The 21,034-nt window shown below is 47.3% G+C and overlaps 1 protein-coding gene across 6 annotated transcripts in view; it reads right to left on the bottom strand.

Moving 5' to 3' along the window:
* Positions 1-21,034, bottom strand: part of LOC101947239 (opioid-binding protein/cell adhesion molecule homolog) — an 847,277-nt gene that overhangs the window by 147,741 nt on the left and 678,502 nt on the right. For all 6 annotated transcript variants that reach the window (XM_065570595.1, XM_065570593.1, XM_065570594.1 and 3 more), the window contains one exon: positions 7,311-7,543. In XM_065570595.1, the coding sequence (XP_065426667.1) occupies positions 7,311-7,543 (233 nt within the window). The remainder of the gene's footprint in view (positions 1-7,310; positions 7,544-21,034) is intronic.

Below are 21,034 nucleotides of genomic sequence, written 5' to 3' on the forward strand. Positions count from 1 at the left end.
CAGTGTCGTGTTCCACTGTTTCCCCCATGCCAGAGCCTTTCCCTGCCACAGGGAAAGTCTCCAGCAGCGGCGAAAGGCTCTGGCAGTGGGAAGGCAAGCAGGCAGAGGTAGTTGCTGGAGCCAGAGGTGCCGACTCCATGGGTGCTCCGGGGCTGGAGCACCCACAGAAAAAAAATAATGGGTGCTCAGCACCCACTGGCGAGCCCTGATGATCAGCTCCTCCCCCTCCCCCACCAGCGCCTCCCGACTGCTGTTGATCAGCTGTTCAGCGGCAGGCAGAAGGCACTGGTGGGAGGGGGAGGAGTGGGGGCAGGAAGAGGTGGAGCAAGGGCAGGGCACATTCGGGAGAGGGGCAGAACGGGGCAGGAAGAGGCAGGGGTGGGGCCTTGGGGGAAGGAGTGAAGTGGGGGCGGGGCCTGGGGCATAATGTGGGGTGGGAGGGATAGCTCAGTGGTTTGAGCATTGGCCTGCTAAACCCAGGGTTGTGAGTTCAATCCTTGAGGGGGCCACTTAGGGATCTGGGGCAAAATCAGTACTTAGTCCTGCTAGTGAAGGCAGGGGGCTGGACTCAATGACCTTTCAAGGTTCCTTCCAGTTCTAGGAGATGGGATATCTCCATTTATTTATTTATTTGAGCACCCCCAGGAAAATCAGAAAGTCGGCATGTCTGTGGTTGGAGCCTTTCCCCACTGCCGGAGTCTTTTCACTGCAGCAAGTAGCTACACACGGCAGTGACAAGTGTGGACGGCACCCACCTTTCACAGCAGCGTGTAGTTACACATGGGGTCCCAGTCCTCTACACGCCGCCATCCATGTAGACATAGCATAAAGGTCACATTTTCAACAGCGCTCTAAATGACGTAGGCGCCTAAGACCCATTTTCAAATGGGACTTAGGTCTTTAGCCTTAGACTCCTTAAAAAACATAGGGCCTGGGCACCTAAGTCCCTACATCACTTTTGAAAATGAGACTTACGTTCCTGAGCTAGTTAGAAATTGCAATGCTGAGCAGAGCAACATCTAAATACCGTTGTCAAGCTGGGCCGTAAGCTCCTACGTCATTTAGCTGCTTTCAAAAACTGGACTTGCCCGAAGAGCTTGTGGCAGAGCTGGGAAGGAGCCTCCCAGATCTCCTAAACTTCACCACACGACCACTGTATCCTCTTATTATACAGAGGCGGGCCAATCACAACGTTCAGATCCAAATGCAATTTACCCCCAAAGCTTGGATGACTTTAGAGCCAGCGTTTGGGTTCAGGCCTCTTGCCAGTTTTCAGGAGTTTTCTGCTTCACCTGTAGATTTTCGCTCCGTGCTGAAACTGCACTCAAAGGTTTAAACTCAGGATCTTCCCCCCCCCCTTTCCCTTCTTTCATTTTTATTGCTGCATTCTGGCTATAATCTCCCTGATGCAGCAGAACGTGGTGAGGGTCTTTTAAGTGCCAACTTTCTATCAGAGCACTGGCACTTCCATTGGGTGTAACTAGGTAAAAATGATGATCCTCTGCTCTCCTACCTGAGAGAGCTTCTATCTGAGCCTCTCTGAGCACTTCATGAGCATTAGTAACAGTGAATTAAGGATTATTATCCCCATGTAAGAGATGGGGAAACACCAGGCAATTAGAGAACTAGTGTCACACAGCAAGTCAGGTGGCAAGAACTGGGAATAGAATCCAGGAATATTGGCTCCCCCTCCTTTGCTCTGACCAGTAGACGGCACTGCCTCCCTTCAGGCACTGTATGAAAAATGAGGTTGACATCATGTATGCACTGTAATTACTGGTCCAAAATGTTACAGTTTACACTAGAGATAGTGCAGTGTTTGGGCTTTTTATTTAAAATGTACATTAATTTAATGCTGACTGACAGCCCCAGAGACTGGAGTCCTCTACTTATCCACTGAACAGGGACAATCTGTGCTGCAACTGTGCAAATTCTCCATATGCTGCTCTTATCCTGCAAGGCTCAACCTTAACCAGGAAGAACCAACCGCAGAGTTAAGATGGGCATTCAGTCTCCATGGCCCATTTAGTCCTTGGCCTCTTCGCTGAGATGGGCAATTACTGTCAACACTGGTGGTTTGCTCTGTGATACTGCCCGCTCAGAACTGGACTCAGGCCATCAAAGAGTTGTCAGAGCAAAACAGCTCCCACTCATTATCAACCAGGGCTCCATCTGAAGCAGGAAACAAGTGGTGAAAGTTTTTGTATCTCCTATGACCAGTCCTTGATGTAGTACCTTATGGCTCCATTGAAACGACAACCAGGCAGTATCAACTCATGGATTTATTGGAGGGACAAAATGAAGCAAATGACTTTGCTTTAAAAAAAGGTGGGGGGAAGAGTGGATCCCTTCCTATAGGGCCAGTTCTAGTGTAACACCAACAGACGCAGGTTGTCGGTGGGCAGGATTGAACCTGGGACTTCTGAAACTTAGTGTATGAGCCTCTACTGCATGAGCTGAAAGATACATAGCTTTTAGCCGCGGCTGTAACAGACTCATCAATCTTTAGATCAGTGGTTCTCAAACTTTTGTACTGGTGACCCCTTTTACACAGCAAACCTCTGAGTGCAATCACCCCATATACATTAAAAACACTTTTTTATATATTTAACAATATTTTAAATGCTGGCGGCAAAGCGGGGTTTGGGGTGGAGGCTGACAGCTTGCAGCCCCCCCATGTAATAACCTTGCGACCCCCTGAGGTGTCCCGACCCCCAATTTGAGAACCTCTGCTCTTGATGGTCTAGGTGCCACTAGAGGAGGACAGAGCGTCACATCAAGCAGGCCTGGGTTATGCTACCAATCACAAATCACAAAGAAGAAAATAATTAATGCATTTCCACTGACAGGAAGCCAGTAAAATAAAAGCTTTTTTATATGTTCAAGTTGTACTGGATCTAGGTTACCTGGTTTCCATTATAGTGCGGTCACCTGTACAACGGGTGACATTTTTCAGCTGAAACTTTTTTTCAGTGAAAAATGCAGAGTCAGTGACTCTGGACTGCTTCACAAAGTTGTGTTGGTTTCGCTAAATACTTCATGTCGAAAGAAAAATCTGAAAAAAGTCAACAAACGTTTTTGATTTTTTTGATTCCAAATGATTTTTGGTTTTAAAAAGCTCCAAATCTCAATGCAAAGTTTCACTGCAGGTCGAACAAAATGTTTTGTTCAACCTGAAACTATTAGTGTTTTGTGTAGCTGAAAATTTCAATAAACTTTTGTTTTTAGGTCAACCTGAAACAATCCTCCTCCCCCCCCGGCATTTTTCAGAATTGCCAGTCGACCAGAACAATCAGTCATTCGCACAGTCACTTGTGCCCCTCAAGCTCAGATTCAATTTAGAAGACCCGGCTAAACTGGGAAATTGACCTACTGTTATGACCTTTGCCCTCAATCTCCCTGAGCATGTCCTGAAAATGGCTTAACTGATAGTATGGATGGGACAAAACCATTTTCAGCACCACCGAGCACTTTCTGGTTTTGCCCTGTCCATACTAGCACTGAAATTGCTTCAAACACCACTTGGCCACAAGCATTCTTAGCACTGGGTCATGATCACGACTCCAGAAAGACACGGAGAATGTGAAATGAAGATCCGGTCATCTGGATGAATAAAGGTAAAGCTAAGAACTACAGATCAAATTCACAGAGGACGTTAAGTGGGGAGAACTCCATTAAAGTCAACTGAACAATGCCTGGTTACGCTCGAGGCAAAATTGGCCCCGTGTGTGGAAATAAAGCATTTCCAGAGGAAGGTCGTCCATGATGGTCACAATCCCTAACCTTCTTGATTCTTGAGCGCTTTAGGGAAAAGGTCTGCATTGCAGACTGTGCTGCTGTGAAAGCCACGGCTGCAGGTCCCCTGGATCTCTACCTCCCTGCACTCTCCTCTGCTGCAAGCAGAGTTTGGCACAACTCTGTGAAGCAAGAGGCTTTTTCGTCTTGTTTTAAAGAGATAAGATAATCACACAAGGATTTTAGTCGGCAAGATACTGGTTGTTATGTGCAAAGGAGAGGTGGAGCGTGCGGAGGGGGAAATAGGAGGCAAAGCTATAATCTCTCTCTCTGTCTCACACACACACTCATTTCAGACACACACCCTTGCGGCAAAAAAGAGAGCCCCTCCCTATCCATCTGTTTCCTGCCCTCTAACTATATTGCATCCATTCGCCTCTCCTAATATTGGTCCCCACCCAGTCTTTTCCAGTCCTTAATATTAACCCTGTGGAGGCAGCAAATGGTGCTGGAGCTATGCCTGACATCACACTCCGCGCCCCCTTGTAAATTCCAGTTTAGAACTACCATGTACAATCCCAGGGCCAAATGCATCCCTATGATTATTCCGTGGACTTAATTACACCAGGGACGATGCCTGCTGTAGATCGATGGTACTGGTGGGAATTTTAACCTCAAAGCGCAAAGAGAAAGCAGGAACAGACACATTTTGATTGGTTCCAGTTTGTAACTGGGCATATAACCACTAAGTTGCATCACATAAGCCCCAATTCAGTGAGGTACGTAAGCACACACCTCGCTCTAACCACATAAGTAGTTACACTGAAGTGCCATTACAGAAATAAGACAATCACACCAGGATTTTTATAGTTAATTTAGTAGTAAATGGTTTGGATGTAGCCAAAATCTCATGACAACTGCTGTTCTCCTAAGACTTCAGGCCACGATGGACCATATCTCAAAATCATGTATCTGGGGATGCACTGTCCTAAGACCAGCACAAGGAATTTCAGCAGCATCAAACCTGACACCGAACACTTGCCTTGGCATCAAACTTGCTTCTTGAACCCTCCGCTAAATGCAATCCATATCCAGTTCTGAAACTTGCCTTCTGAACCTATCTCTAGTTACAGTTAGGTATGGGTGAACCTCAAAAGGTTTGGAATTTGGATCTTGGAGGAGAAAGAAAAAGAGAAGTCCATGTGTAAATCACTCATGTGGGTTTATATAATGGTGTCAAGTGCTCAGATACATCAGAAATGGGCAATGGATGAATTAGAAAGATAAAGACGGGATAGGGTAGATAAATAGATTAGGGTTATAGAGAGAGATTTCTCAGAGTCTATTGGCTCTGCAAATTTAGGTGCCTATCTCGCAAGATCAGGCTTTTTTGGGGGGGTATATTAGCACTTTGCTTTCCAGACCCTGCTGAATGTCAGATGTGTAGATGGGTGTAAAAATGGAATATGCAGCCATGCAAACATTTCAGCAGCTGCTTCGTCTGAGTTCAGATCTAGAAATGCCCCCAAACGGGGAGGGAAAGGTCCAGTAAGTTATTTTGTTTTTCCCAAATCAGTTTTGCCCTTCCCTGGTGACAATGCCTAGATTATTTTAGAATGCCTAGTACAGCATACAGTGCATCCCAAATGGACTATGACCGTAAATTCCATCAGAGGCTTGGCAAGAAAAACAGCATACAATAATCTGGGCAAGCGGTGAGGTAACTGATTCTTAGATCTATACATAATTAACAGGGTAGGTGACAGATTTGGGTGGGTTTTTCTCTTCCTTAATGACAGCTGATTGGTGGCAGTAATCAGACCTTAGCATTTCTAAATGGAGAGAGGATAAATAATAGTAGGAGTTTTTTTAAGAAACAGGTTGGGGCACAGAAATTTTTCAGATTTGCTCATTGCAAAATCAATACCCATCAGCTGTTTGAAATTAAAGGAAAGATTAGGTCCTGGTTTTATACATGCCTTATTGTATTCTGAGAGCTTTCTACTCAGCCAGATAAATCTTCTTTAAGAGGATTAGGAAACTTTCATTATCTTTATCTAACCTGAACTAACACTAACTCTGAAAAATTAATCTATAGACTGGACAAAACCCGATAGCTGTTGCAAAGAAGTAGGGATCTGGAGTTACTTTCTAATTGAAGTGGGCGGGTGGGCGGCTGGTGAAGGGGTGAAATCTGTTTAGTGCTGAGAAAAACAAGAGCCCCTCACGGACAAAGCTGGTCTCATTATTCTTTGAAGATAATTGAACCAATGCATTTCAGCATTTATTTCTATGATTCAACTGGCTGTGAAAACCGCCCTACACCCCCTTCTTTGACAGCTCTTTCCACCAGCGACCACAGCTTTCCAACCAATAGAGTGTCAGTGTTACCTCCTCTTCCTAATGCACAGAGACATTTTCCTGACCTAGTCATGCAAGGAGGATTCCATCTCCTTCCAGGGGATGCAGGGCGCATGCCTTCTGAGTTTATAATTCATGTTATCCAGCGGGTACTGGAAGCTTTCAGACTCTTCTGATTTGGATCAAATATTCCAACTCAATGGAACTCCTTCAAAAAGAGTTACATGCTGCAGCCCACCTCCTCCTACCCAGCCTGTCTCAGATCTAGAAGCTCTGAGAGCCTTCTGACTGAAGAGACTCCGAGACGCCCACTTTTCAACCCAACAGCTTGTGTTATGCCAAGGCATTTCTCTAATAGTATTATCCATTGAAGCTGTGTGCCAAAAGCCCTTTATGGCCTGTATTGACTTTGACGTACTTACACAATCTGTCTTCTTTCCTGAAAAGTGATAGCCTTGTTCTCTTTGAATCTGTTCCTCTACAGTACCTGACAGTTCTTTTATTTCAGCACTGCATTTCCCAAAGAAGATGATAACTCTGCTGTCAAGGCCAGTAAGGTGCCACTGAGACATCACTTCCAATGCTAAGAATCCCTTATTCCTCTGGAACTGAGCCCCACTAAGCAGGTGGGAAACCAAGAACTGCCAATGCCCGACCAGCCCTTCCAACGCCTAGGATACTATCAAAACAAACTCCGGCTTGCCATTCTCGCCTTCTCCTATGGGAAATACTTGAGCTGTTATCTGGGGTATCTTCAAGAACAGTCCCCAGCTGAGCTCATTGACCACAACAATCCAGACCCTTTAAGCTGATGGAGCCATGTCATTGCTGGTAGCATACCTGGCTAACAACCATTAGTCCTGGGTGCAGTTCCCAACTGGAAGCAGCAAGCACTAAGGGGCCCAAGTTAAACTTTCAATTAGCGGAGTCACTAGTTGTTCTATATTCAATCCCAAGACGGCAAAGCACTTACAATGGGATAATCACCAGAGGACATTGGCCCACGTTCCATCTAGCAGAGAGTGTGGAACAGCAGCCAAAGGACAAGATTTCAATGCCCGGCTACTGAGCATCCAAGCCAGCGAGCAGGAATTATCAGTCTCATTATCCCCTGCGCATCAGCAGCAGCACCTAATAGAAGCAGTAGTGGTGGGAAGCCCTGGCTGCCTTCAGTTTAACAAGTTTCTTTCTCAGCGTGCAGCGCTGAGCCTTACCTTGCACGATCAGATGCACCCGCGAGGTCTTCGGGTGATTGTCTGTCTGCACGGAGCAGGTGTAGGGCCCCTCGTCGTATACGTCCACGTTATGGATCTTGATGCTGTACTGGGTGTTCGTGTTCGATAGGATGACCACGCGGTTGTCTATAGACCACTTGTCATTTCCAGCATACAGGATGGTGCTACGGTTCAACCAAGCTACTCGCGTGACCCTCTCATCCACGGTACACCTATAAACGGAGGGAGAGAGAGTGTCATAAAACAGGCCAATGACCAGCCAGGAACGTGACCATAGAGCTGCCCAATAGTGACGCTGAAAAGAGGTCATTAGTGGTTTTGGGCAACTTAGTATGAAAAGACTCTGTACAGGATAATAGAGATGCAAACAATAGGGCGGCAAAACAATGAAATAGGGTTTTATAGAAACCACTCTAGCAAACATATTCTTTATTATTCTTATTCCATAGCCCCCACAAGTGTAGTAGGGACTTCACATAAAAAGCAGGTTCCTGACCCCCAAGAGATTACAACCCACATGAATTGGACAAAGAACCACAGAAACTATTCCACAGGACTTTTCAGAAGGGACAATACCAGAGAGTGCCCTTCAGTTCCAAACTCCAGTGCAGGAATCTGGAGGGGATGTATCCCAGGATATTTGACACATCCCACCTGCAGCTCTTTTCGGTCACATCCTAGCCTTATGCGGATAAATTTCGACTGTTCACTGCAGTACCACATGGTGCTCTGAAGTGCTGGAGAAACTGTGTCCCCCGAAAGGAACAGTGTCACCTTTCTGGGTGGAAGCCACTCTAAGTTTGTCCTCTGAAAGCCAAGAGAAGCTCTTCATATGACCCCTCCCTCATGACCATCACAGCCCCTCCCCCTCCCCTTTTCACTAGCTGGACATACAGAATTTTAGATGACGCTGTGAAATTTGCTTGGCTTGCCAGTAAGGCCCTCCAGCCGGTCCCTGTGTGATATACAGTGTTGAGCCCCAGAGGGCTTGAACAGCCTCAGAATAAAGGCAGGAAATGGGGAAATGGACAGGAAGAGAGGAAAAAAGAGGAAGAGTGAGTGGGGCCTTTGGAGAAGCAGCTGTAACTCTCTCTTTCTCTCTCTCTCTCTCTCTCTCTCACACACACACACACACACAGACACACACACACACTTACTTCAATTATTTATTTGCTGCCTGGCTTCAGCCCTCCCCCCTCCTGCTACTCAACACTGGAAAGTTTTAGAGCCCCGTTTCTGAGTGGTTAGTTACCGTCGGTGAGGAATGGTGCAAAGACGAAATTAAAATGTTCCTGGAAGGCTGGAACACACGTCTTTCTAATTCTATTTTTATAGATGATCTTAATGTATTTTACTCCTGGGTCTGTCTGGCTCGGGAGCACCCCTGGAAAAAGCGTCACGTGTTTGGCTATATCAAGAGCTGAGCATTTCTCCAGTGCATTCCCTTTCTTTCCAAAGCTTTAGCAAGCACAGAAGGCAAGAACATTTGGTTGTGATGAAATGGACATTATTGGTGGGTTGTAATAGTAATACTTGGTCCTCCTACAGCTCTGTCCTTTCAAAGATCTCCAAGGGCTTTTCATACATGAATGAATTAACCCTCGTAATTCCCCTGACAGGCTGGCCAGTGATATCCCCATTTTACAGATGGGGAAACTGAGGCAAAGAGCTGGGAAGTGGCTTGGTGATTATTATTCTATGCATTCCAGCAGTGCCTACAGGACCCAGCTGAGATCAGGGCCCCATCGTGCTAGGTGTTATAAAGACACTTTAAGAAATAGTCCCTGCTCCCCAAAGCTCATAGGCCCAGATTTTTGAGGGATTTAGCCATTGCTTTGCTCAGCATTGCAAGTCTTGAGTGATTTAACTTCACAAGTGACTTAGGCCCAGATTCTCAAATCACAGAAATCAATGCAAATTAGGCACCTAAATACCTTTACAGATCTGGGCTTTGGGCGCCTGAGTCTCTTTGACTTTCAATAGACTTAGGCTCCTACACCTCTTTTGAAAATGGAACTTAGCTACCTCAGTCACATAGGACTTGAAGGCTGAGTGCAGCAACACCTCAACACCTTTTAAAAACCTGAGCCTTACAGTCTAAATAGAAAAGAGGGATGAAGGGCAGGAAATGGGAGTATTCTAATCCCCATTTTCCAGATGGGGGACTGAGGCAAGTCAAGAGAAGTGACTTGCTCAAGGCCACATAGGGAGTTTGTGGCAGCGGTGGGAATTGAAGCCAGATCTCCTGAGTCCCAGGCGAGTGCCTTAACCACCCCACCGCCCTTACAATTATAGACCCACCTAGGCTTCTCAAGCTCAGCCAGCTGCAGATGGGACACAGTCCCCGATCAGAAGCTGTCTCAGATACTAAACTGATCCTGCACCGTTCCTTGCCGAAAAGCTGTGTCTGTAGCCCATATTGACCCAAGCGGGCCATTAATCGCTAGCAAACGAACAGGTCCAAGGCTACTACTATTTTCAAAGGGGATGGGAGCAGGGGGTCCAGGTATCTATTTTTGTGTTTGAGGTGTGTGATTTGACATTCTCAGAGTATTAACACCATCGAAATCACAGCGATCTGGGGTCCCAAGAGGTTATCTGGTTCTTCCCCCTGTGCTGAGGCAAGATTCTCAGGCCATGCTGGGTCGCGCCATGCATGAATGCTGCTGCTACTGCTCAGACCCCTCTTCAAACTTATAAATTGGCAGGAGCACCTTCCAAGACGTTTCATCTCACTCACCTCTGCCGCCAGATGTGGCAGGAGGGGAGTGTTGGGCCTCTTGCACTGAAGCTGCAGAAATGTTATATGCCTCCCACGCCATGTTCACCGAGTGTCAACTCGATCAAGGTTATGATTTGGGGTGTGCGGGTGGGACTGCATTAAGCATATTTCAGTGCCCCCCTGGGCACGCGGTGCAGAGGAATTAGAGATATATGCTCCCTTAAACAAATAATTCTCCCCTTGTAGCGGCTGCATGCTCCCACTAGCCACTTCAAGTGTGGACTCCTAGGAAGACAGATGGTCCGCTGAGCTTGGCATGTTATTACCTTTACCCCAGGAGGCCACCATATTTCAAACAAGATGCCGTTTCTGCAGCTACACAAGCTTTGCCTCTCAAGAGCCGGAGAAGTGGCAAAGGGGCCGGTCCCACCACTCCAGAAGGAGGCACCGCATCATTTAATGGGACATGGTGGACCCACAGACCATGGGGGAAGAGGTGTCATTTCACCCTACATTTCCCCCATCAAAGTTCAAACAACAGACGGATTGAGCCACTGGAATCACATTTTGTGTTCCCTTTATACCACTCTGCCCATGCACCTTAATACAGACTGGCAGCCCAGGTCTTGGCTTCTCTGTACAACTCTGCCGATGCACTTTAATTCTGACATATGGCATCACCTGCAGAGCTAATCTTGAGTCCCGCAGAATTCGACCAGTGAATCTCAATCCTCACCTGCTGTCAGGGGCGGCTCTATGTTTTTTGCTGCCCCAAGCACGGCAGTCAGGTGTGGTCTGCTGGTCACACGGATTTGGCGGCGTTTCTGCGGGTGATCTGCCAGTCCCATGCGTTCGGCATACCTGCCACCGAATTGCCGCCGAAGCCGCAGGACCGCCGAAGGCTGCCTGACTGCCGCCCTCATGCCACCCCCCGCAGCTTGCTGCCCCAGGCACACTCTTGTACCTTGTGCCTGGAGCCACCCATGCCTGCTGTACCCATGGTGTGCTATTCCTGTCCCCAACATTGCAAGGTGAGGTTTTGCAAGGTGGTGAGCTGATGCAAGTCTCCTGGAAGTCAGCAGAGGGCGCTCAGTGCTTCCCAGGCGGTGCCCTGCAGCTAGGAGGATGAGCCCCAGAGTGCCACCATAAAACACTCCTCACTTCACAGCAGCCAGCCATGAAGAACTGCAGACTGTTCTTGGGGAAGGCCATCCATGAAATGAAAGGTGGGCTTGAATCGAAAGCAACCCGCCTACCCCTGATGGGAAGCACCCCTCCCACTGCTATCCCAGTCCTTCTCCCACACCCCCAGAGCTCTGCCAGCACACGCCAAGCCTGACCTGCAACATACCCTGCTATTCTAATGCCAGGATTCAGAGCCCTCCCTTTATTCAAATGAACCGGGGGAGAGCTAAGCGCAGCCTAGTTAAGTTGAGCCCTAGGGAATTCCAGTCTAGTGGACTATTACTCCTGTCTCAGTTCATTATTATGAATAATAAAGAGATACTTACACACGTTTTCTGTAAATTATTCATTGCGTGAACTGAAAAATCAGGGCAATAATATGTAAAACAGACAACTTGCATGTCTGTGCTCATATAAATATCTAGTATAAAGCCCCTCAAGGTACTATCTGGTCCCCTCATTAAGGGGGGAAGTACAGGGACTAGGGTTTGAAGTGACAGTGAAGAGTTGTTCACTCCAGTTTAGTGCAAGTTAAAACTCCATTGCTCAAATGCTTCTCTCGCTTACCTGGGTGCAGTCCCTGACTGCAGGTGAACCTGTGTAGTGGGGAGAAGAGCATGCCCCTGTATAACTGCATCTGCTTGTATTTGTGAGTTTCTCATTTGCACCGGTGGAAGTCAGGATTGGCTCTGTTGATAGCAGTGGAGTTACTCAGTTAAAAGACAGAGTAAACAAGATCAGAATCAGGCCCGCTGTGTCTCTAGCTAGGGCTGCATGAATCTCAGCCACCCCTCCCTCAGCCACCTGATGAGTTTGGAAAGCACCCAAAGAACTCAAAGCAAAAAGCAGGTGAAATTGCTGCACTGCATCAAAACCATACACCTGCCAATGTTTGCGACTCACCGATCCTGGGCTGGGGTTTGAATTTGCAATGAAAGCGGGAGAACTGCATGGGTCCGGGTGTGTTGGGTACGTTTTGCACACGTTTGCTCTCTGAAGTGCTTTCTCGGGCAAAAACTCCCATGGGACGTGACTTTACAAAGAGATGACCCTCGTACCATGCCAAAACTTGGGCTCAGGATGGTGTCTGGGGGGAGAAAGCACCGCACCTATCGACTATGGTTAATATGAATCAGTACGTCACCAGCAATAACAAATTCTACTTGACCCATAGGCCCTGGAGATGCTCCAGCCTAAGTGAGACCAAGAAACTCTGTCACTTTGCACATGGGCTGGCTACTTGTATGCCGAGTTTTGTATTTATAGAACCTGCCCACACCCCACACTGGGTCTAACTACACATGCCCAGAGGCACCAAAATTCCAGTAGCGCCCTGCATAATTGTTCAACATGCTCCAAGACCAATATCCATTATCTCCTAAGCCTCAGGCGTCCCCTCATCTGCGGAGTGGCCCTTTGTACCTATTTCCAATTGACCAGGATTATGATAATGTCTCCCGTAAAGCAAACAGGTAAAGAGACTTCTCCAAAGTGTTTAGATAAAGCAGACAAACTCTGACAAAGCTGGATAATAAACCGGGCCAGGAGGTTTTCCCTTGAAGGGATCTAATTAAGAACAAAGACAAACCTGCATTAACATTCTCCTGAAGGCTCTGTCTCCATCTCCCAGGTATCGTGTAGCAAATCCAGAAGGAGGTGGGGGAAGTGAGGAGAGAATGTCTGATGAGACGGGAAATAACCCTTCTCGGATGTTGTGTTTTGGCTGGGTAATATTTGTCAGTGCCAAATACAGAGGGTAAAAGAACATCTCTACTCTTACTCGGGATTCCCCTGCATCAGAGGATCTCATTAGCCCTTTTGGCTACAGCATTACACTGGGAGCTCATGTTCCCTTTATTACCACCCCCACCATTCCCCAAATCTTCTTCCCAGGATAGAGTCCCCCTTCCTGTAGGTATGGCCAACCTTCCCATTAAAGTCAGCAAGAGTGAAGGGTGCTTAGCGCTGGGTGCCCTGCAGGTTCAGTCCTGCAGTGCCACCGCACAGACTTCCTCCCTTCACGGCAGCACCCCTGAAGAACTGCAGATCCTGGGGAAGCCCTTGAATCTAAACAGGGGCTTGAATCAAAACCTGAGCTAAACACTCCCACGTTTGGAGAGTAGGGCTGAGATGTGAACCAGACCTGGCTCCTAATTTCACAAGTGGCCTATATTTTTATAATCACCCGATTTGGGGGTTGTTTGAAACCTGGATCCAAATTTTGAAAGGCCTTAGCCTCTCTTGGCTTGGGAGCACAAGGAAGGGTTCAGAACTGGAGTCACCGAACACTGCAGCTAGACCCTGAATATTTACCAGTCTCCCCCCTCACTAATTTTGCATTTGGGGTTAGGAGGAATGAAGTTGTATCAACTTGCAAACACCTATTTCTGCTGGGCAAGCCAACTGCATAACTTTTGCCCATAGCAGAAAGCCATCAGCCTGTGGCTCTTCCAACACACTTGCAGGGAAAAAACCCCAAACCGGTCTTTCTTGTCTGGTGCGTTCTTTGTTGAGATGATGCGTTGCATCCCACTACAGTGCTCCTGTGTGTATCACATGCATACAATTTCCTCTGTGTCTGTCTGGTTTATATTCTCTGCTCTTTGGAGTAGAGACTTTGGTCTCACATGGCAGCAAACACAGCGAAATAGAAAGTCACCAGCAGCACAACCGGTTCACCGACAACACCTCCCACCACAACAGGTGGCCATCAGGGCTAGTTCCTCATTCTTTCCCCAGGAGCGGAGGCCGCAAAAAGAAGCCATGCGGCGCTCGGGCTCTAACCCTGTCTCTGCTGATGCTGACAAATCCATGCTCTCTAAGCGCAGGCCTCTGGAGGCCCATTTTTTATCCCCCCATCACGGCTCTGAAAGCACAAGAGTTTCCTTACAGGTCATGCAGCTTTGCAAGAGACAATGGAGACAAATTTGAATGCTGCGGAGTGAGAAGATGCATGAAGGAGGGACTTTGGGGCACCTAGACTCTGCTGCTTGCACTCTAATTGCAACCATTCTTCCTCCTTACATGCTAATTTTGAAGTTTTCCAGGGAATTATTTTACTTAGTGTCAACAATACGGATAGCGCTGCTAAGTCCTTTGCATTCTGCTAGAGCGCGTGGTCAGCCCCTATCTCTGGAGGCCTATTAACAGAGGCCCCTGCTTGGATCACACAGGCAGGCCTACGCCTGGCCTCATTAATGATATTGACATGCTGTTACCATGTAGGGAAGATTAAAGAACAGAAGCCACCTTCATCTCCTGTGGTTGCTGTTCCACCCCTCGACTCCTATCAGTGTCTCACATTAAGGGGGTAGCAGGCAGGCCTGCTGCAGAGAATAGCTCCTGCTTCACCTTTGCATTGCTTTCTGAGGGGCGAGGTTTTATTTGCAGTGGTGCCAGCTGCACTGCTAGAGCAATATGAGGCTTTGCTGCTCTCCAGTCAGAGTGCCACTGTTCCTCTAATGCTGAGGTTTAGGGGGATTGGTGACAGATAAAGAAGGGGGGGGGGGGCAGATAGGCCTGCTAAATCCAGGGTTGTGAGCTCAATCCTTGAAGGGGCCATTTAGAGATCTGGGGTAAAAATCTGTCTGGGGATTAGTCCTGCTTTGAGCAGGGGGTTGGACTAGATGACCTCCTGAGATCCCTTCCAACCCTGATATTCTATAAGTCTATGAATCTATTCCTGGGAGGAACAAAAGTCTCAAGGAGGGGAGGCTTAAGACTGCTGATGATTTGATCAAGCTCCTGAAAAGTTCAGTTGCTTAGATCAGAGCCATGGGGGAGGGATAGCTCAGTGGTTTGAGCATTGGCCTGCTAAACCCAGGGTTATGAGCTCAATCCTTGAGGGGGGCACTTAGGGATCTGGGGCAAAATCAGTACTTGGTCCTGCTAGTGAAGGCAGGGGGCTGGACTTGATGACCTTTCAAGGTCCCTTCCAGTTCTAGGAGATGGGATATCTCCATTAATTTATTTATTTATTAGAACATCTCAGCAGACAGGCAGAGTGGTCGTGGGACCAAAGCACTGCTTCTGCCACACACACATCCTGTGTGACGTTAGGCGAGTCACTTGATCTGTCTGAGCCTCAGGTTCTCATCTGCACTTTGGGAAGAACAATATGCCTTGTTAGATCGCCAGCTCTTTGGGGCAAGGGCCATCTCTTCCAGCATGTATGTATGTGCCTAGCACAATGGAGCTCCATCTCATTTGGGTCTCTACACATTGCCACTATACCAATAATGTATGAGAGTAAATAACTTAGTCCAAAGATTCTTTAGCTTCCCAATTCATTGCTCTAGCTACTTGACATCGGCTCCACATTTTAGCTGTGAAAAGTTTCCAGCCGTAACTACCTGTAAAAGGAGGCAGAACAAAAGTGCGGGCACCGTGCTCTTTGAGAAGGGAATGTTAATTACATTTTCAGGAGACTCATAATTGAATATTTTCTCTTCTTCTGGTAGTCACTCCGGCTACAGAGCTAACAGGCTCTGAATGCCTTTTATTCCAGGCAGCTGGAGAAAAGGAAGAAGAGATTTATTTGTAATCATTGGAAATAAACACAGTTCCTCAGAAGTAAACACAAAGGAACAAAAACCTGGCTGGGGTCCCACCTCATTAAAGATGCAAATTAGAAACAGGCCATCAAAGTGGGAGGTTCCACTAATCCCCTCTCAGCAATGCAAATCATCAAATTAGCCTCCAGTACAATGGCATCTGCAGCATGTAACGTTCGGTTTAATACAATATATCCCAGAGGGCAGGGCAGTGTCTGTCGGGTTTCCATCATTGTCACTGGTGATATTTATTTGTGGTGTTGAGGGCAGAAGGCGCTTTGTTAATTCCCAATCCCTGCTGTTGGCATCATCTCTTCTCTCTGAGCCATGGGTCTATCCGCTCCATGGCACTGATACACCAATGTTTTTCTTTCCACATCTTCTTGTCATCTTGCTGTTTGATCATCTGAAGCGTGTTCTACAAGTGCATGCTGCTTCTTCATGGACGGGGGACCGTGTACCCTCACTGAGGATAAGTGAAACATGAATGAGTCGTGTTTGGATAGAGATCCAATGTCCTCAGAATCTGGGGATGTTTTGCTTGAGGGGCTGCGGTTCTGCTCATTTCAGAGATAAGGGTTCCTGCAAAGTTTGGATCCAAATCCAGATTGCCACAAAGCTCCAGGGTACTTGAGTCCTGGGGTTGGATTCAGGCCCATCTTGCTGTTAAAAGGATCACATGGCCCTCCGCTCACTAAAGCTGCTAAATTTTGCACAGGTCTGGTCCAAACCACATTTCAACTCCCCTGTACGAGCACCTTCGTGAAGAGGACATTCTAAACCAGCAGATTTAAATAAATAACTAGGGTCATACTCAGCAAGTGGCTGGAGCACAAATCTCACCATCTCTGGTTACCCAGAAGAGCCCTTTATGTAATTTAGATACAACCTCTCTTTCTTCTCTTTGACTTTCCTTTCTACACGCAGGTTTGAACAGCTGTAGGCAGACCAAGGTTCAATGGGACTGGGTACCGACTATGGGCTGCTTACAGCAGGCTGTGTGATGCTAATGTTCACGGGGACTGAGCTGTCTTGCGGTCAGTGTATACTGACCCTGTTTGAACCAGGAAGGCACAAGGGGAGAGAAAATCAAGTTTACGCTGGCCTCATAGCCGCTAAATGACTGTATCTGTTCACTGGATTTTCTGAATTAATGCTCCAAATCAAGCAAATCCGGAAACCACGGTTTGATCCTTTAAACCAAGTTACTTTATTATTTTTTCAGAAAGCTTTTTATTTGAAGCTCAGATTCAGACTACAGGGGAAAACAAGAACAAAACCCTTGATCAAGTCATTTCAGTTGGGAAGGGGAATTTCACTGGGCTATATGGTTGAGTATTCTAACTTGAAATAAGCTCCCCCGTTGATTAGGAGCCTCAGCCTCTGGTTTACAGAGACAAACATCCGTATTTTGATGACTAAGGACCTGATCCAAACCCCATTAGAGTCTTAGGAAAAACTCCCACTGACTTCAATGGGCTTTGGATCAAGTCCTAACAGAGTCATTTGCTGCAGGGTAACTTCACTGCCTTGCTCTGAAGAAAGGCTCCAGCACACTGGGGTCAGCTTGTGATCCGAAGCACCGAACCATCAGCTCCTTGTCTCGAGTGTACTGAAAGTCCCTGGCTTATCATGAGTTGTACATACATCCCATCACCCTAAGTGGTAGCATGCACATAGATTTACACTGGACCAAGAGTATATTTCCAGTAAAAAGAGAAACCTATCTACTTATATACATCTACCTGTTTATCTCTCTATATCTACCTAGGTACCTATAGGGGATCTGGGGCAAAATCAGTACTTGGTCCTGCTAGTGAAGGCAGGGGACTGGACTCAATGACCTTTCAAGGTCCCTTCCAGTTCTAGGAGATGGGATATCTCCATTAATTAATTAATATATACAATACATTTACCTATTTATAGCTATGTATTACCTATGGCACTGATAAAACAGCTATCTCCATAGATTCTGGGTACCAATTGCAATAGGACTCTAAAGTGTCATTAATTAGTGAACTTGACCACGGGATAGATCTTTGGTGCTATATAGAAGCAAAGGGCTGTGTCATCCACAATCCCTTTCTAATATTACCTCCCAAAACTAAGCCTCCTCTCCCCACCAAATAGTCTGTCACTTGAACCTCGGGAACTCTGCTGGGTGTGCATGTGTTTTGATTTGAATGTAAAAGTCAGATGTTCCATAGGATGTGCCGGCCATTTGGGGCGATGCCGTTAGGAGCAGCATGAAAAGGGCTGTTGAGTTACGGAAGTATAAACCTTGAAGTCACTGAAGACGTGTCCACATTGCAGTCTAAGGCGTGACTGCAGCTCGGGTAGACCTACCCTTGCTAGCTTTACCCACACTAGCATGTCTAAAATTGGCAATGCAGACATGGCCGTGCAGACTTCAGCACAGGGGAGCCATGTGAGTACATACCCAGGGTCCCTGACATGCTTGTACATCCCATGCTGAAGCCTGCACCACTGCTTTTTTTGTAGTTGTGCTATCGCTGGTACAGCTACCCACGCTGCAATCAGACCTAGGGTTACAGTGTTCTGGGCAGGTTTTCCAAAGCACAAAGGACAGTTAGGCATGCAACTTTTTTAGGCACCTATATTTCTCTGTCTGGTCGGGGTCTCTTGACCCTCTGACACATGAACCTGCTGCATGTTTCAAGCAGCCAAGTGTTCTGCAGTCTGGAATGCGTGTCTCCAGCTCAACCTTGCTCCCCCTCCACCCAACCCGTTCTGACCCCTATCCCACCAGCCTAGTCTATTCTGAAGCATGATGCTGATCAAAATAAATGATGAGGGCGCTTTTCCCATTTACAACTCTGTCCACTTGAAGATCTCACAGTGCTCCACAAATGTGCATTGACTATGTCTGGCAGCACAAGTGGTCCCTCTCTCCCTGGAAGAGAAACTCTCTGCATCTAAATTACTTTCTTCCATCTAAGGATCACTTAACCCCATCCAATAGAATGGAATCCGAAAGCTCTTCAGAGTGTGAAATGGAATCACTTGGCCCACAAGTCCTGAACTCACTGTCTGCTCCATTGCTCCTTCTTAAAACAAGGTCTCAGGTAGAATAGGCTTTGCATGCAGTAACTCTTGTTTTTAGCTCCGCTCAAGTCCTCTACTGGGTCACTTGACCGAAAGGTAGAGACTGCCTAAGAGATGTCTGAGACTAGTCAGCTGGGACCTAGCAAGCAGGCAAAGAACTGTCTCTCTTTTCCATCTTGAATGCATGCTGGGCTTTCACATAAATGACACAATGTGGTTGCACAGACAGCTTTGCAGATTCATTCAGACCAGATGATAAAGGAGTGGAGCTGAAGCAACTGAACAGAATCGTTTCTGTTGGGGCTATCTCTTTGATGTGTTACCCAGCCTTCCAGAAACCCAAGCAGGTGGCAGGTTTCCCCCAAAAGTGTGTCCTTCATTGGGAAGGGTCCTCCAGAGAAGAAGCCACTAGAGACAAAGAACGGGGTGAAAGTGGAGAAGGAAGCCCTCTGAGATGCACTGGATTCTCCAAAACCTCAATCGGTTTCCCAGCACTGACTGTTGGGGTGCATGCATGTGAATGACCCCCCAGACTTGCCCCCCACCTTGCTCCTCTCCAGCCCCGAACCCATCTCTGCAGTTTAGTGCATTTTTAAAGCAGCAGTACAGGTCCAGTGGAGAGGAAAAACTGGCACCCTCAGCCTAAGTCCTATGTAAGTGAGGCGGACAGAGAGCTATTGTTGGTTTAATGGAAATTGTCATTAGGAATTATGAGACAGCAGCAGAAGAAATAGGGCAGGAGGCCTTTGATAGAGCAAATCAATGGGAATGTTTATAGCACAGACGGCACTTGGATGCTAACATCAGAGTAAGCTGATGCTTGCGTCCATCCCTGATGTTCTGCATGATAATGAAAACTAGTACACAAAATGTATCAAATAGGGATGAGCAGACCAGTGTTGATAAACTCAGAACTAGCCCCAGTGCCCTCTCCTAAAACTAGACCCAAACCCAAACCTTTTATAAATCTTGGAGGCGTACTGAAATACAACAAGAAAGTGGCACCTATGACCTGACCAGAACCAGTTAATACGGGAACCCGTTTTGCAGGCTAGCTAGGTATTTATAGGATTCTCATCACCATACTATCCCACAGAAGGATTAAGGACCTTAACCTCACACTGCCGTTCTGCAGTAGGGAAGAATTCTTAGCCCGGTTTTACAGATGGAAACTTGAGACTGAGAGAGACACTAATGCGCTGATTTTCAAAAGCTCTCAGCTCCCATTGACACACCAAGATGGCGTGCTCAGATTTCCAAGTGTCCTGCACTCAGCAGCTCCCAATGGTGTTGGATTGCGATGCTGGGTACTTCTGAAAATTGGGCCACTCTACACTGCAATATAAGCCCGTGTTTAATCCCGGGCTCACGGCTAACCCGCCTTGCATCTACACTGCAACTGTGCTAACCCAGGGCTCAGGTCCAGGGTCCCAGGGCCCTACAGGGCTGGAAGGTTCGAGTTTGAGTCAAGCCGGGACCCAGGGTCCAAGCCCTATTGCTTTGCAGTGTAGCCACAGCCCTGCTTGACTCAGGTCCTGGGAGTCATCCGGAATTATCCCACAGTTCCATGGGACAGCTTCCTTAATCCTCTGTATGCCAACAATCTACAGTCCAGTCTAGTGAAAAGGGAACTCCCCCTCCCCACCCCTGCTTCGGCAAACAGCAACAGGTCAGGTCAGCATCAGGCATTCTCTTCTGATCACTGATCTGCAAGCACAGTCTCAGAGAGCCTCCTGGGTTTGCAATGGAGAGCCAACCAATCAAGCCTTTTGCAAAGCAAGCTGCTTCCTGGTAATGTGCAGGGCAGGCAGTAAAATTTTCCCACAGTGCACCACAGTCCTAGGGCTAGAGCGGCCATATTTTGGAGGTGCTAGGGAATCTGGGATATGATCACTTTGACTTAGGTCTGCGTCCTGCAGTGTAGATGCCAGAGCCCTAGGTTCAAGCACGGGTCAGAAAATTCTTAACATGGGGTTAAAATACAATGTAAACGCTCAAGCTCAGGATTCCGTAACATGGGTCAGCTGACTCAAGTCCCACTAACCCTGGGCTTACGTTGCAGTGTAGACATACCCTGTGATGCCTCAAGGGGAGCTAAAGCCCGACTTGTAAAGGTATTTACGAGTTGCTCAGCTTAAGCATTGGAAGGCCTCAGTGACTTAGGAGCCGGTCTCATT

Source organism: Chrysemys picta, chromosome 16 (genome assembly GCF_011386835.1).
Source record: "Chrysemys picta bellii isolate R12L10 chromosome 16, ASM1138683v2, whole genome shotgun sequence".
Lineage (NCBI taxonomy): Eukaryota > Metazoa > Chordata > Testudines > Emydidae > Chrysemys > Chrysemys picta.